Source organism: Alosa alosa, chromosome 19 (genome assembly GCF_017589495.1).
Source record: "Alosa alosa isolate M-15738 ecotype Scorff River chromosome 19, AALO_Geno_1.1, whole genome shotgun sequence".
Lineage (NCBI taxonomy): Eukaryota > Metazoa > Chordata > Actinopteri > Clupeiformes > Clupeidae > Alosa > Alosa alosa.
The window spans coordinates 14,687,697-14,705,429 of record NC_063207.1 but is presented as its reverse complement, the minus strand read 5'-3'; the positions used below and the strand labels follow the sequence as shown (position 1 = coordinate 14,705,429).

The following is a 17,733-nucleotide window of genomic DNA, read 5'->3' as shown; positions in this document are numbered from 1 at the left end:
CACGTGTCCAAGCGTAACACTCACTCACATGGAAAAGTTGCCACTGCATGTGGCAGCCGAAATGTATCTGTCCGAATGTGCTGCAGCCTATTATGTTTTGAAAATATTTTTCTAACCAAAGCTTTTTAATGTCATCTGACAATACATAACGAGCCACGATAAACGCCACAATCGGAATGGAAACACGTGTGAGCAGGTGCAACACATCAATTCTGTGAGGGAATCTCTTTCGGCTGGAGCAGGCAATTGGGGACAGACCGCGGAGCTGTGGGCTGTTTGTGTGCAATATACAAAACAGGGGAAGGGCCGGTCAGTGTTTCATCCTTCGGAACAGCTCCACCTGAAAATGCAGTGATTGCAATCTAAGACGTTTGAAAAGAACAGGTCGACGTTTGCTTGATGCGGGACTTCGATTATTTTCACCAACGTCTTTAATAACCCAACATCTTAGACGACATTTCGGCAGCACCTGAGACGGGAAGCTCACACATACGAGCTGCAAGCCTCACTGACCCACTCGAAATTTGACTGCGTTCCGACCCTTGTGATGAGGACCGCACTCGGAGGCAGGGCTGACTGAACACCGAATTCGGACGATCCCCATAGTCCCAATCATCTGCAGATCAGGAACCACATTGAAAACGTTGACCTCCGCCTTAGCATCCGATCATGGATCCAGAGGCGGACATGCGTGGCACCATGTCGAAAAAGACAATGATTGCCAAAATCTTTAAAGTTCGAAAGAGAAGAGAAATGCTCTTCGTACAAGTCTGTTTCATCTGCAGTGTTCTCCTCTTGGCGTGGTGTATGTCTGCGCTCCTCACAAAAACAGGTGAGTTTCAAAGCCAGAATGGTTTATTGCAGGTAATAAATGTTGCGAGAAACTAGTCTACACAGGATACCTCTTGTATACAGTAGTAGTTTTGAGACGGTGACCAAAGGTTATACGATGATATAGCGCAATTTGATACGCACTGGAGGTTGCCGTGATGTGCGGTTGATTTATCTGTTGGATACTTAAGAATACTGTAACGTTACAACCCACATGTGTTTCGGGACTGCAACGAATTAACGCTTGGTGTTCATGACAGGTCAACACAGGGCTGTCAACCCCTCCGTAGCCTAATTCAGAGAATGATGCGAGATGTAATTTTACTTGCGGAGCGCGCTCCCTACGTTAAATAATGTATTTACTATTTTGCCCATCTTGGCAAATTCATTACCAGAGAGGGATTTTCTGTAAAACGATTACACAAGACTTGAACACCTAGAATAACAGTGCGGAGGCTTCGACCCATATGCCCGCTCTATTGAATTTGTCTCTGCTCGGACACCTGCTGTAGCCTAAGCGAGAGGGAAGGAGGGTTGGCCTCAGCTGCCGTGGGGATGGCGATGTGTCTCCCCTTCTTCACATTGTTCCCGATTAAGGCATGTGCCCGACTACAACTAATTTTAGTGTGCCGCACTGTGAAAATTGCTCTCTCTCTCTCTCTCTCTCTGTCTCTCTGTCTCGATCATCATCAGCGGAGAATCAGGCATTACACAATAGGCGTTCGTTTGGCTTGATCCTCATGCGCTCTCTCTCTCTCTCCTACGTGATTATCTGATTTCGCGTCACGCAGCTCCCACCGTAGATGTCCAGCTTGGGGAATAGCTGCGGGAGTGGAGTCGCCAGAGGATAGTATAGGGAGCGGAGGTTCGCAACATCTCATATCAGAGGCGGCTCACTCCGTCACCATTGATGGAATGTGGAGTCTCTCCCTCATTCTCTCTCGCGTTCTCTTTCCGTGAGTGACAACGCTTGATCCGTTCACAACACTAACACGCAGGAGCGCGGGAGAGAATGTGAGATGTAGGCTATCCACGGTAGGTTACAGTCGGTCATGAGTGTCAATCCTAGTTGTGTCGAGTAGGCTACTCGCTGAACGCACATTTGACTCGTCAGGAATAATTTTCAATTTTGCACTACATAGACAAAAGTATTGGGACGCCTTTCATTGCACAGGAACTTAAACGACATACTATTCTAAATCCATAGGTATTCATTCATATGGAGTGGAGTTGGTCCCCCCCCCCTTTACAGCTGTAAAAGCTTCCACTCTTTTGGGATGGATTTCCACAATATTTTAGACTGAACATTTTGGCCCATTTATTCAGAAAGGTATTTGTGAGGTCAGGCACTGATATTGGACAATTGGGGCCTGGCTTAGAATGTATGTTGTAGTTAATCCCAAAGGTATTTGAAGATGTAGAGAACCCTTTTCAAGTGATAAATCTATTTAATTCTTCCATTAGTCATCCATTTAAAACATCTGAAGATATGAGTAATTGAGAGACATTGTATTTATCAGGGTCTTATTATTGATATTAAATCATTGATGTTTAACAGTTTAATTATATGGTAAAGTCACAGGGGTTGATGACCAATTATATAAATGTGTGTTTTTAAGTGACCTATAGTGGATCAGTAGCTGGCAGTGTACTGCACCCTTATGTCAAGATCTTTAGGTCCCCTTTGATATCAAGCAGGATTCTCCAAGTTCAACACCTGCTGTGAAGTAGATAGCCGGAACCCTGTTAAATGGTTCTAAAACAAACCATTGATCCAAGTAATATAATAATATATATAATAATATAACCTGGATACTCTCTGTACTGGGAGTACTGTAAGGAAAAGAAATCGAGCAGAAGTACATAGACAGGCGGAGCCAGGCTAATAATAGGCTAATAATAGGCCTTTCAAATGATTTCATGTCCTTAAATGTTATGGTAAAGGACCACTACAGAAGACTGTAGTATATTTGGTTTCAAAATAGCATGCTGTGTGTTATTTGTGCACTTTTGCTTTCTAAAGCAAATGTGGTCTGCATTTACAACAGCTGGGATTACACTAGTGAATATTATTTTCTGTGGTAATCTGAAATCATATTTCATTTCATGAAGTGGAATACACAAGGCCTCAGGACAGAATAGCGCAGAATAACGCATCTCTCTCTCTCTCACACACACACACACACACACACACACACACACACACACACACACACACACACACACACACACACACACACACAGCAGTTATTTTATTAAAATACAAATGTATGACCAATAGCAAACAATTGTGTCAAAACTTATCTAGATCATAAATCATCAGCTCACTCGACTGTTGTCCTTAAAGACACTCCTAGTCAGACTGCAGGGTTTGCATCAGCATTGTTTGGCTCAGGGATGCAGTGGCATGACGTGGAGTGCATCATTGGCTGGGCTTCAAAGTGAAGTCAGCGTCATTCCTTTTTTCACGCTATCCTGAGCTTGTCCCTGGTGAACTATTTGGTTCTGCTCCAACCCCCTAAAAAAGACAAAACCCTCTGCTGTGCACCAGACCCTGGTGTTCATCGCAGCCTTGAAATGACATTGGGTTGTTACAGACATACACATACTCTATGGAACATAAGAAAAATTCGGAATCCAGAGAAATATTGCAGAGTACCACATTGTATTCACACCTGGCATTAAGATGGCAGGATGTTTTAATTAAGTCAGTATAGGATTACTTTTAAAGTTATGGTTTTTTAAAATTCACCTCATGCATCAGTATGAATTAAAGTATGCAATATGATTGGAAAGAGACTGTGCGCTATTATTAAAAATCTACTGATGTTTCTGTTGTACAGTAGTTGTCTGTGAATTTCACATCAGTAGATTCTTAATTATAGCACACAGTCTCTTTCCAGTATTTCTGAAGGAGGAAGGCAGTTACTGACTTAAGCCCCTCATCCTTGGCAGAGTTACAGAAAGAGGTGTATATTTGGTCCCGACACATCCCCCTGGTGTTTATTAATTACATTAGAACAACATGGGGCTTAAAGGATTACTCCAGCATGATATCATGAAGATGAGGCTGCTCCACCTGTTAGCAGCGGGTGGGAAAAGGGACCGAGGCAGGGAGGGTCTGCAGCCGTCCACCGTCCTCCCAGATGCTTTGTGAGGGCTGCTCGTCCACAGATGTGAGCCCGTCATTATATCAGGAGCACGCATCTGGAATGATAATGGCCGGCAGGGAGTCCACTGTTTAATCAGTGGTTGAATTTTAAACTGAGCAGGTCCTCCACTACCACTAAGGACTGTGGCGTATGATTTATGAGTCTCTGAGGATGGGTGTGTGTGTGTGTTTGTGTGTTGAAATGAAGGTAGAGAAGGTTATGAGTTTGTGAGTGTTCAATGTTTAATTTCACCATGATGTACTGTACATATGTAACTGTGATGCCTAAATAGTGTGTATGTGTATGTAATGGTATTACAATGGGAGCCCTGTATGTTTGGTGAGATTAATAAATGTAAATCCGCAAATAAGTGCTCCATCAGCTACTTATCCTGGGGATAGAGTTTTAAATCCAGAGTACCATTTTCATCCATACCGCAGTTCAAGTGACCAGTGACTGAGTCATAAACCCTTTACAGGGTCATCATAGGGTTTCCGCAGGGATCAGACTTTTCATTGACCAGCTTGCAACAGTAGCAGGATACTGGGTGGACAGATGGAGGGACGGACCATAGATGGATGGATGGTTGATGATATTAGTGACGTGTGACTGGGTCTTTTGCAGGGCACGGCCTGGTGATGCAGGAAGGGACGTTTGTGGCCACCGATCGCTTGGGCCGGAGGCTGATGGCCACAGCGGGAGACAATGAGACGGAACAGAAGAACTGCACAGAACCAGGTACTGTTAGAACTGTTTTCACATTCCCCATAGCCCCAAGAGAAGAACTGCACAGAACCAGGTACTGTTAGAACTGTTATCACGTTCCCCATAGCCCCAAGAGAAGAACTGCACAGAACCAGGTACTGTTAGAACTGTTATCACAATCCCCATAGCCCCAACAGAAGAACTGCACAGAACCAGGTACTGTTAGAACTGTTGTCACGTTCCCCATAGCCCCAACAGAAGAACTGCACAGAACCAGGTACTGTTAGAACTGTTATCACGTTCCCCATACCCTTACTATGTCATCGTCCCAGTTATTCTTATGAGTGATAGTGTTAGTAATCATTCAATACATCTAAATAGGAGTTAGATTGAAACCATTAGTTGACACATACCAAGCCTTTTCAGGTAGTTGGAACACGGAATATGAGCATCTTGCCTCTGGCATTTGATTGACTGCATCTAGACACCTCTCCATCTCCAAAGTAGTCCAAAATAGTCTTGATACATTTGTCTGTGTTTAATGAGCACCAGATCCTGAGTTTACTTTAGGATGTTGGCATCTCTAGACTGGTCATCATAATTTAAATAGTACTCACTATAGGATGCTTTTGGTTTGATCTTTACATAACTTGAGTAAGCGTGAGTTGTGCAGATAGCCCTGCACCAATGCTCAGTATAGTCATGTTATGTGAGAGAGTGTTTGTACCAGTCCTGAGTGAGTGACATTCTGGATTGTGCTGACATTGTTACCCACCTTTTCTGTCACTTCTCCTGAATCACATCTCATTTAACAGTGGTCCATGTACAGTAATTACAAAAATTATTCATCACGCATAACTCGTGCGAGTTCAATCATGACATTGGCACAGTTCCTGGAAAACTGACTGTGAATTGTTGGAAAGACGAATTTTAAAACCCGTGTGTGCTTTCTGAGCGTAGAGGTGAAGAGGTTGTTACTCACTTGTCACCTCTTCCCATCCTCCTTCCCATTCAGTCTTTACCTCTGATTTCCACAGTCACATTTTTCACTCGCACTCTCTTTTTAAAAAAAGAAAAAGAAAAAAAAATGGATTGATGTATTTGAGAGACTTTTAGGGGCCAGGGCTGCCACGTGCATGCGGTCTAATAACGGCACAGACAGCACTATGGACCCTTTCAAGAGAGTTCCATTCTCAGCATCATAGTTGACCCCACAAGGCTTCCGTTTTAACATTCCATATGTTATCTTAATGCAGAGGAAGTAGATTGGGGCCCAAATAGAACGTTCAAGCATTGTTTTTGTTTACCTTGTTGAAAGGGTCTATATTTAGCTCTCCCTTCATCTGACTCTGCCTCTGACCCAACCGAGAGTATTGAATGACTGTTCCTCCGTTACTCATCAAAAAAGAAAAAAGGAAGGAAGAAGAAAAAAGAAAAAGAGAAAGAAAAACCCAGGGGCAGAGTCGACCGCCTTGGACACTCATGAAAAACCCAGGGGCAGAGTCGACCGCCTTGGACACTCATGAAAAACCCAGGGGCAGAGTCGACCGCCTTGGACACTCATGAAAAACCCAGGGGCAGAGTCGACCGCCTTGGACACTCATGAAGGAAAAAGGGCGAGCGAGTCGTGCTTATGATACAGTTCCGAGGCGAGTGCACAGTTAGCACTTTGGGCTGACAGGAAGAGGATATCTTGCAGGGTCTGAGTCGTTTTTTTTTGATTATTTACAGTAGTGCGGGGCAGGGTGCTTGAATGTGAATGACTACCGTGTCAGAGGGAAAAGGCCATGTTTGCAGATTAGTGGATTAGTGTCTTTTTATATTTTATTTTATCTTATTTTATTTTTGGCAGTTAATCCACGTCGGTTCTGGTTTAGGTATAGGGTTGCTTGGACCACAGCTGCAATGTGGGTGGATCTGTACTGCAGTCTGTAATGCATGCATAATTATAAAAATGACAGCAACATTATTATATATTATTATATATTATATTATAATATTATATATTCTTCATAAGAAAACGATTAATAATGCACATGCATAGATGCAAATGCACATGTGGAGCAACACATACAGTGTAATGTGCACTATCATGCATCGCCATGTACACAAATGTGTCAATTCACCATAAATAATTGAGCATACAGTTAGGGTGCATGCAGACGCTTGCTGAAAAGGCTGGTTGACTGGAGAAATGTAGGAGATTTTTGAAAAATAGAAAACATGGCTTGTTAACCTGATTGCTCAGTCATAATGAGCTTGAAACATGACAGCAATGCAGATGGACTGACACTCGCATAGCGTATGGTCAAGCCAGTCATGTTTCAAAGTCACTTTGAAATGAGTTTGAAGGGGGATCTTTGATTGGGACAGATGCTGGCTCGCAAGGAGTGGGTCATTAAATGAACACACTTCCTGTGCCTTTGTCATCTTAGTAATGTATTATACATGAACATTTTTATAGTGTCAGAGCCAATTCAAAAGAACCAGTGTATTATCTATCTCATCTTGTCCTCTGTGTAAAGAATATAAAATGGTACATTCCTAACTACTGCATTCATTATTAGTAAAGAGACATTTCCGAACATTTGAAAGGGCTGAATTCTTTTGAAGTGTACATCTTCGTTTGCATTAATTATAATCCTGACACTGAAACAAAAAAGCCTAAAAGGCATTCTTTGCATAGTGTATATGCTGTGACATCCAAATAGGTACATTGAAGTACTTCATAAATACTAGGGATAAATCCAGGGTTGTCTGAGTGCTGGTGTAAAACTAACTGCTGTTGAAGTTGTGTGATAATCTCCTGTCTTTGCTATGTACCAGCCATTGCTTCTGAGAGGTGGTGAAGTCCTCTCACCCTAATGGCGACGATGAATGTATATGACAGTGACGATCGTAACTTGTTGCAAACGCACATGGGAGTAAATTGCGTTCACAAGTTGACATCCTGTCCAAACATAGATGCAGTGCCGCGCCAGGTCCAGTCCTGCCACCGGCTGCAGTCGCCCTCTCTGTAGTCGGACGTTATTCTAATGTCGTTAGACAGTCTGCTTGCTAAGTGTGGATGGAAATTCCCTGACTGGATGCAAATGAAATGTCAAGCGTCTCGGCGGCCACTGCTCTCTCTCCCTAGAGGGTGGCTAGTGTGGGGGGGGCAGATAGACGAACGGTCCGTCCAGCCCAAGTGTGTGGCGTCACAGGAGCCTGGTGAATGCCCCAGGACAGGGCAGTAGGGCCCCGATAATCCCCCCTACCCCATCACGATCAGAGCCTGAGGCCCTCTGGTGAGCGGTGAGGGAGGGCGCAGGCTGATGGAGGGTCTCCATGAAGGACAGCAAGGACGAAGGTCACCTAGCATCGCCTGAACATCCCCTCTCTCCGTTCATGTCTTAGTACGGTAAAGCACAAGAGTCAGTGCATCACAATCCATTTAAAATGGCCCATGTCTAGTCAAGGAGGCAACTCATCATAGATTGTTTGGGGGGGGGGGCATGAGGTGAGTTGTTATGATGGCAGCGTTTTAACGTCCCATTCTAATCATTACTAGCTGGGAAGTGAACAGCTCGTATTTACTGATCTGTGACACCAGCAAATAGTCAGGTTAGGCGTCCGGTCCTCCAACAGAAGGCTGAATTCAGAGAACAGAATCTATGAATCCAGCAGTGGCTGTCTGGCGGACAATTGCAGAAATTTCCGGAACCTTTTTTCCGCTGCCCTTCCGTGTCGACGATCAGTGTGGACCACTGGAACTTTGAGTGCCCACCCCTGCGAGGACACCGCTGACTCCAAGCCAAGCATGAAATGTGGCAAACGGCTATAAACGTTGGCCAGCTGTGAGAAAAGTCTGAATGTGAAAGAGTGAGAAATGTTCACATCGGAGCTACTGGAGCCAGGGAGAGAGAGAGAGGGAGAGAGAGAAAGAGAGAGAGGAAGAGAGAAAGAGAGAGAGGGAGAGAGAGATGTGGAGCATGACAGCAATGTGCAGAGGCAAATAGAGCAAAATCATCGTAATCATAATGAAGCCAGCCGGGCATGCACTGCATTAAAGCATGTTTGGATCATTTATGAGGTGATAAGTTACAGAGTAACAGAGCCAGAGTTCACACTCAGGTAACAGTCATCTAAAACTTGACCACAAAGCTGGCCACACTGCCAAGCACCAAAGGCAAAATGAAGAATAGCCTTTATGGACAGTACAGTGCAGATGCTCAGTGCAGATGCAAGCTAGCTGAGAAATACACTGCCACTGTGGTGTATAAGGGGCTGCCAAGGTCTCAGGAGATAAACTGCCACCACAAGGTTTGAGAAACTGGGCAATAGCTACTTTTTACCTGCAACTTTTTACCTGCAAAAGATGGTCACTTGGGTTGATGTATCCTTGTATATGCACAGTATGTAGCATAGGACATTGTAACCACGTTCTCCACCCCATAATAATGTGTGGCATTGATCTTTGATGTTCCTCCTCATGCCTGCCAATACCGCACCCTTGTTCTTCAAAAAGGCTCTAGCAATTATGGTGATGGTCAGTGATGTCAAAGTGTATTGATGCAACATTTTCTCTATGGCATTTCTCACTGAAGTACGCAATAGCTTTGTGTTGTTAAATCAATGGAAGGGGCCAATTTGCCAATTGCAGGGATTCATGTGGACATATGGTAGGGGTCAGTGGTTGACGTTTTTTTTTTGTGTGAACTGCATGGTGTCTTTGTCAAGCTGCTGCTCAGGGTTTTGATGGAAGGCTATTGAATATTGGTGTCCTTTGTGAGTCTCTGTTGCTCCTTGTGGTCAGAGGCTTGTGTATGGCTGAGTTAACCTGCCCCCATCTCGTGACCTCCCCCACCCCACAGGGATAGTGGTGGACACACACACACATGCGCGCGCACACACACACACACACACACACAGACACACAGGCATGATCAAAAAAGCCATGCATGCATGCGCAGAAGCAAACACACACACACACACACACACACACACACACACACACACACACACACACACACACACACACACACACACACACACACACACACACACACACACACATATACACATACACATAATACTATTTAGGCATCACAGTTACATATGTATAGTACACCATGATGAAATTAAACATTGAACACTCACAAACTCATAACCTACTCTCCCTCCATTTCAACACACACTCTCTCTCTCTCACACTCACACACACACACACACACACACACACACACTCCCAATGCACGCATCCAGTCAGCAGAGCAGGATGTGACGCTGGCTGTCGAGACCTTGTGCATAATACATTCTAGCATTCTTTGGCCTCCAGCAATAGACAAGCAGTAAAAGAGAGTTCGAGTTCCTCTTGCTCTCTTGTTCTTTTTTTCTCTATTTGTGTCTGTCTGAAAGTGTGTGTGTATTTGTGTGTGTACGCCTCCCCCTCCTCTCTCTCCCTTTGTGTCTCTCTCTTTGTGTGTGTGTGTGTGTGTGTGTGCGCGCGCGTGTGTGGGTGCCAGCCCTACAGTATGAGATGCGAGAAAGAAGCGAGACAAGTCAAATACTTGTAAAAAAAAAAACTGAAAGTGATGAGGAACATGGAGACAGTTGCTCTGACAGGCTCGGCAAGGAAAGTGCGAGCAAGAAACTGAGGGAAGCTGAATACGGGAAAATAAGGTGAAATTCAACGATAGGATGGGGTAGAAGGAGGAGGAAAGGAAAAGAAGCAGTGCAGAGAGGTACAGGGATGAGGGAGAGAAGGAGTGAGTAAGAGGGCGAGAGAGAGAGAGAGAGAGAGAGAGAGATGAGGGATGAGAACATTCTCCTCCACTACTTGGAGACCTAAAGGCCAAATAGAGGTCATCTGACCTGTCACAATCATGGAATGTCTTACATGTGTGTGGTTGTGTGTGTATGTGTGTGTGTGTGTGTGTGTGTGTGTGTGTGTGTGTGTGTGTGTGTGTGTGTGTGTGTGTGTGTGTGTGTGTGTGTTCACATGAGTGTGTGTGTGTGAGTTTTACATGAGTGTCTGTGTATCTGTACTGATGCATGAGTGTCTGTGTGTGATGCCTTAATGGTCTTTGTGTGTGTGTCTGTGTGTGTGTGTGTGTGTGTGTGTGTGTGTGTGTGTGTGTGTGTGTGTGTGTGCACAAGTGTGGGCATTGTCAGCTAGGACCAGCCAGGGGTCTCCTCTCCTCTCCCTCCCTCCCCAGAAGCTCCCTCCTCTCCTCTCCTCTCCTCTCCTCTCCTCTCCGCTCCCTCCTCCTCCTCCTCTCCTCCTCTCCTCCCTCCCCTCCTCCCCTCCCTCCTCTCTCCTCTCCTCTCCTCTCCCTCCTCTCCTCCTCCTCCTCCTCCTCTCCTCTCCCCTCCCTCCCTCCCTCCTCTCCTCTCCCTCCTCCCTCCTTCCCTCCCCTCCCTCCTCCCTCCTCCCTCTCCTCCTCCTCCTCCTCCTCTCCTCCTCCTCCTCCTCTCCGCTCCCTCCCCTCCTCTCTTCTCCTCTCTTTTGCACACTTCTTTTCATCTTCTCTTCTCCTATCCTCTCCTCTCTTCCCTCTCTACCTCTCTCCTCCCATCCCTTCCTCTCCTCTTTTCCTCTCCTGTCCTCTCTCTCCTGTCCTTTCTCCCTCCTCTCCTCTCCTCCTCTCCTCTCCTCCCTCCTCCTCCTCTCCTCTCCTCTCCTCTCCTCCAGTCCTCTCTCCCCTCCACTCTCCTCCTCTCCTCTCCTCCTCTCCAGTCCTCTCTCCCCTCCTCCTCCTCCTCCTCTCCTCTCCTCCTCTTCTCCTGTCCTCTCCTCCTCTCCTCTCCTCCTCCTCTCCTCTCCTCTCCTCTCCTCCTCATCTCTCTCTCCCCTCCCATCCTCTCCACTCTCCTCCTCTCTTCCTCTCCTGTCCTCTCTCCCCCCTCCTCTCCTCCTCCTCTCCTCTCCTCTTCTCCTGTCCTCTCCTTCTCTCCTCCCCTCCCTCTCCAGTGCACCCAGCGAGTGCTGTTTGTTTTGGGGGCAGCCTTAATGAATCTCCCCTGCAGCATCTGTCCCACTCAACCTCTGCTGATTAAATAACAGGCTCTAATGCCTTTTACTTTTAAATACGCCACGTTTGAAGACTCACACCAACCCAACACACGCTGCATAGACAGAGATTAAAAAATGAAAGTGAAGAAAGCGAGAGAGAGGGGGGGTTCTGCAGAGAGCTTGCTGATGCTGTGAAAATGTGATATATACTGTATATTGGTAAATCCAAAGCCTAATGAGGATGCACTCTTGATCCGTGCATACTGTACTTTCTGCACTGTGTAATACTCTGGAGTATGAGTTCCTTAAAGTGTATCGGTTCTCCGGGAGATATTTACTCATTTGCGTATTTTCTTTGCTCTAGTAGATGGGGCTGCTGCCGCAGCAGTGTTTTTGCTGTCAGGGCTAATGTGCTGCTGCTCTCTGCAGCAGTAGAGACAGTTATTTGTTCTGCTTTTTAGTTAGTGTAGTAGGTTGGTTAGGATGCTGCATTTTTCACAGAGAACATTCATTTACATTCAGACTGGAATACATATTACTTTTTTTATGTAGCAGACACTTTCACCCAAAGTAACCTCTTTTACTAAACACATAAACATTATCATCAGTGTGTGGGCCATGATCCTAGTGGTCAAGTTTATGGTTTATGTATTCATACAGTTTTTACCAATTATTTATCAATGATCAGCTATACAGCATTAGCCTGGTCCTTACCGTCTGTGACTACGTTTCTCTTCTGTCTGGAACAATGTGATAATAATCTGTCTCCGTAATGGGCGGATGCTTATTTTGAGGTTTAAAATCATTGGAGTTCCCTTAACCAATCAGCAACGTTTGGTAATGGCGTATGCAATGCCCGGAGTTCAGGCTCTTCGCTTCCCACTTCTGCTCTCAAACAGACCGCTGGCTAGTTTGTAGGCTACCTGACCGCCAGGGCAGTCTCTTCATAGTGGATATATCTCTGTTGCGCCAGCCACAGACCGAGAGTTGTTTACCAAAAGCATCACGTCACCAAGATTATATCAGCTCTTATCACATGCCAGTTTTCCTCTTATCTCTTCTCGCCGCTTATCAGATGATTGTTGTTCTACGATTGTTGTTCTACTGGGAACCAAACGTTCATTTTCTCGTATTTGAAAAAAATGCCCAGATCCGTTTATTGGGTGCCACGGATGTCTATCAAATGCGTCTATGCATAGCTCATCATCGTCTCGCTTTCCCACCTGTTCTGTGATTGGTTCCCTATCTCAGGTGAAAATTTGCTCCATGGTCTCCAGGCTGCCTTAGCAGCGTGAATCAAATCGCGCGCAAGCCAGCATGGGAACACCCAGGCTAGAGAATAACAAGCAGCAAACGTTTATTTGAAAACATGATAAGTAGTGATGCATGTAGTACACTTGTGCGTTTAGGTTTAGTTATCACCATCTGATAAATCAAACTTTTCCCAAAGCCAGTTGGAAGGAGAGTTATACGACGTCCTTGCCTTTTATAAAATTGACAAGACAAGCCTCTTGTTCCTGCTTTAATTGCATGATGCCCTCGAGAGTTGAGACAACTTCGCAGATAGCTTCTAGTGTCTCTTCCTCCGTCGCCATTGTTGCTATGCTGTTGAACTACAAGCAACTTGGACTACAAGCAAGTTCAGGCAAGTCATCACTCAACTGTTAAGCTGAATGGCTCGGCTACATGAAAGCCATTATAATGTGGGTTGGGCCAGACTACGTGCGAGACCTAAATCAAATTTAGGGCGGAAGTACGTAGGATGGTAACGACCAGGCTAATACAGCATGACTTAGCGGACAACCTTTTGCTACTTCTGAAGTGCAGCTATGTTGTGCCTTGTTTGAGGTGTGGTTGGCTGTTGGCTGTTAGTTGCACACGTGAATAGCATTCTTTGATCAATAGTTAATGGTATCAGTTAAAGTAACAGCTCCCCCCAATGTAGTTGAAATTCTTGTCATTTGGTGGAATTGTTAGATATATGATAGACAATACGATATGGTAAAGTCGAGATAGATAGATAGATAGATAGATAGATAGATACTTTATTGATCCCCAAGGGGAAATTCAAGAAAGTCAGTTAGTGCTGCGCGGTATACCGGTTCACAGCGTATACCGGTGTATATTTTCATTATGATATGAATTTTTAATATACCGCCATACCGGTGTATTTGATTACACAACGTTTGGAGCAGCTATGCCCGTAGCGACAGTGTTTCAGGCGGGACTTTTTCACACGCGCGATGGTGCGACTCTTGGCTTGGCATGTAGTGAGGGTAAACACAAAACACCTTACGTTTTTCCACTAAAGTATGACCCACACAATAACAATAAGGCATGTTTCTGATAGGCCTATTTGACAGAGTAAGCATATTAGCAGAGAGGTTTTATTTTTCAATTGTATAATTTTCAAAAAAGTATAATTATTGCAAGTTGCACTACTTTTTGTATTGGTTTTATACAAGATGTTTGTGAAATTTGCACAGTAAAAAAATCTGTATTTTGACTGCAATTGTCTTTGCATTCTGATTCCTCACTTCATTAGAATCATGAGTGGGTCTTTGTAAACAGCATCATTTTTTGGGGCCATGCAAACCTGCATTACCATTAGTGTGGAGTTATTCTACATCATGACAGGAAAATAGACCATCCTTAGTCAATCTACTGCAGCAATCCCTCTCTCAACCTGTAGAAAATGCTGTGAATATCTGATTATGCGTGAGAAAAAAAATACCGTCATATACCGTGAAACCGTTTTTTTTTTTTTAATTTTGAAAAATACTGATATACATTTTTGGTCATACCGCCCAGCACTAAAGTCAGTGTTCAGTGAAAGATGCAATATCATACATGTCGAACAGTCACTATTTTTTAATCTGAATGTGTAGTTAAAGGTGCCATGTGTAAGAATTGAGGTAAAAATATCCAAAAAATTAGCTATACGCATCAAAAGAATGAGAAGAAATAAGGGCGATGATGTCATTAAAAAAATGGCAAGGTATAGTGCTGCAGGGATATCAACCAGAATTAGCATGCTAAATTACTAGCCACAGCCCGACAGGTGTCATAATACCAGCTTCGGCCATGGGAGGCGGTATGCGGGCAACATAACCGCCAGCCAAACTGCAATACACGTTTCTCGGTTGTTTCTCTAGGGTAGACCAACTCACTTTCTGGAGGTATACTGCCTCCATCTTTTATGGAATGTGGAGTATGAATTGATTTTTTGGCGGATATTACACATGGCACCTTTAAAGCCAAACCAGCTATTAACTGAGTAAATGCATGATTGACACGATACAGGCATGGCTGTCCCCACATGGCCTGGTCCTTTCCTTTCTGCAGCAGTGAGTGAGTGTGAGGAGTCATTGGACATACACACACACACACACACACACACACACACACATTCTGCAGGAAGGTCTGCTGGTGGAGTGGCTACATCACAGGGAAACACGGTCAGAAAACACTCATCTGTCTCTTCCCTCTGCTCTCAAGCTGCTGCTGGTTGAACACAGATGCTATCAGCCATGGGGTTTTACTCCATCTTCAGCAACATAAATAGCCACCATGTCCCGAGGACGGGAGGGGTGAAGAGGGGGTGGGGATGGAGCTTAATGATGAAGCTTCTACTCAGAATGTGCTGGAAGAGAACTTTAGTGTTATTACCCAGAATGCCTTTCTCTCATATAGCCCTTTTCCCCCTGCACACACACACACACACCATGCACACCACACACACATACACCACCATGGGCAGTGGCAGTAGGGGGTGTGTCAGCCTCTCCATCTCCTGCTGAGTGAATGAGATTTTAATGTGAACCGGCTAATGGACTTCATCAGAAGGAAGAGCAGGTCACACAGGCCCTCTGTCCCAGCACATCATGTCCAGGAGCCGGCCAAAACCCAGATCCATCAGTAAAGAGGCCGTTATGTCTGGCCAGCTATTAAAGATGCGTTTCTTGTTAGCGTCTGGGGGCAAAAAGCAGAAATCCTGGACTTGGTTTTAGGATCTGTGCTTCTTGTTTCTCCAACACAAAACGGAGACACGTGTTCAGCAGGGAGCCGGCAGTCATAATTCATGAATGTGTGAAATGGAAGCGGACTGCTGTTAAATGATTGATCCTGGGCGGTTGTTTCTTCCCTTCTTCTTCCTCTTCTTTCTCTTCTTTTCCTTCCCTGCGTGGCGCAGCCTCTTTGGGGAGTACTCTTTCTCTCATTCTTTCTCTCGTTCCCCCCCTTTCTCTCTCTCTCAATCTCTCTCTCTTGTTCTCTCTCTCTCTCTCTCTCTCGCGCAGCTGGGAGCCAGGAAGAAGCGACAGTCGGGCAGACGCTAAGCGGAACAGAGCGTTCTCTCGGCTCGTTCTTTCTCGCGTGCGGGCCGTGTGCCATGTGCCGTGTGCTGCCTTGCTGTCACTCACGCTTCCCCTTCCTCTCCTGACACAAATGAGATATTAATGATGACGTCCCGGATCAATAGCGACGTGTCTTTACTGATTTGTGAAAGCGACAAACGTAACGCAGAATGCTGACGAAAGCAATAAAAAAACAACATATTTCTGTGCAGAGTTTTGCCTGACAGGAACAGCCTGGCCTGAATTCAACAAGATCTGTGTCAGTTTCAGGTCAGTTTTGTAATAAAATGAAACAGAACATTAAGCACAACAAGGGTTTCATCTGTTAGGCAGGGCTGTAATCCAGCAATATTTTGATTAAAGGGGACTGAGACTAGCTCGCAGCACTAAGCTGTCATGTTCAACACTTGTTGGAATACTCACCTTTTCTGCTAGACGGTTCCACAAAGAAACCCACTCTTTGTTTGTCTTTCTTTCATTCAACGGAGATCAGTAGAGATGCGTTCTCTTCAGTCATGCCCATCCTTTGCACTCAACAGATATGTTAGGCAGAGGAACCACCTACTCTGTAGGCAGCATTTCCGACTCACGACTCAGGGCTAGGATTGGCTTGGATTGATGTCAGAGATTTAACTCATGACAAACCCATTCATTCATAGCTGTTGTTCATGGCCTGAAAGCTTAAAGTCATGGTCTTCTTCAGCTTCATGGTCTTGCGGGGCAGATGAGAGATTTTGCTTGTCAAGCACTGTGCTTATAAAGTGCTTATGAAATCACTAAGAGACTGAGAGTGGGACAGACAAGAGAAGTTATTGAATTTATTTTTTACTGTGCATAGGTTCTGGCACAGGTTGTCCTTTACTACATTGTTATATATCCTGGCAATATAATACTTCATTTTCCGTTATTACTTCAAAACACTTTAATCAGTTTTTTTATTTGGTTGGGGATGTTCTTTTGTGTTGCACTGCGACCTGCTGACCTGCTGTGAAGCATAGCCTTAATGTGGAGCACAGCCTTAATGAAATCATCAATGGACCACTGTGTTATGCAGTAAGACTGGTCTGAACCCATACCAGTGCCGTGTAGCATTCCCAGGATGCTGCTTTTAGGACTGTATGTGAGTGAGATTAGCAGGGTGTTTAACAATGTGTCCTTCAGCTAACAGACCTGTGCTGATTTAGAAGGCAACACGCAGTCTTTTGTAAACACATTGCCCCATAAGTCATGTATATATATATATATATATATATATATATATATATATATATATATATATATATATACATGACTTATGGGGCAATGTGTTTACAAAAGACTGCGTGTTGCCTTCTAAATCAGCACAGGTCTGTTAGCTGAAGGACACATTATATATATCACACATCTGCAGTGTATGTGATAACACAAGTTGATAACACCATTACAGGTCAAGATGAAATAGAATTGGGTTGAAGTGTACTGTACCCATTTCATATGCAGCCATCGTTTCAGAAATAAAATATGCTCAATCAATCTCTCATGAGAAATGGCACACAAAGTGGGTCGGGAAATATAAAGTGTGCATAGCTGCCTTGCTGCCTAGATAAGAGGAAATTTCCTACCAGTTCAGTTATTCCTATAGCCTACTTAAAGGTTGGATATGTTTATGAACTGCATCTGCACCCAGACTTGTCCGAAAATGACTTTGAAATATGGC

General features: G+C 44.6%; 1 protein-coding gene and 1 long non-coding RNA gene across 5 annotated transcripts in view; one reads left to right on the top strand and one right to left on the bottom strand.

Annotated features, from left to right (window-relative positions):
* slc24a4a (solute carrier family 24 member 4a) overlaps positions 1-17,733 on the top strand; it is a 37,085-nt gene continuing 19,352 nt past the window's right edge. For 2 of the 4 annotated variants that reach the window (XM_048228472.1, XM_048228473.1), the window contains exons 1-2: positions 1-832; positions 4,608-4,721. In XM_048228472.1, the coding sequence (XP_048084429.1) occupies positions 670-832; positions 4,608-4,721 (277 nt within the window). In that variant the 5' untranslated portion in view covers positions 1-669. The remainder of the gene's footprint in view (positions 833-4,607; positions 4,722-17,733) is intronic. The other 2 variants (XM_048228474.1, XM_048228475.1) reach the window with 2 other exon arrangements.
* Positions 4,636-5,815, bottom strand: LOC125284515. The gene is made up of 3 exons (XR_007191886.1): positions 5,671-5,815; positions 5,102-5,220; positions 4,636-4,707 (listed from the first exon to the last, which is right to left on the bottom strand). It is a non-coding gene; the product is annotated as an uncharacterized LOC125284515 (long non-coding RNA).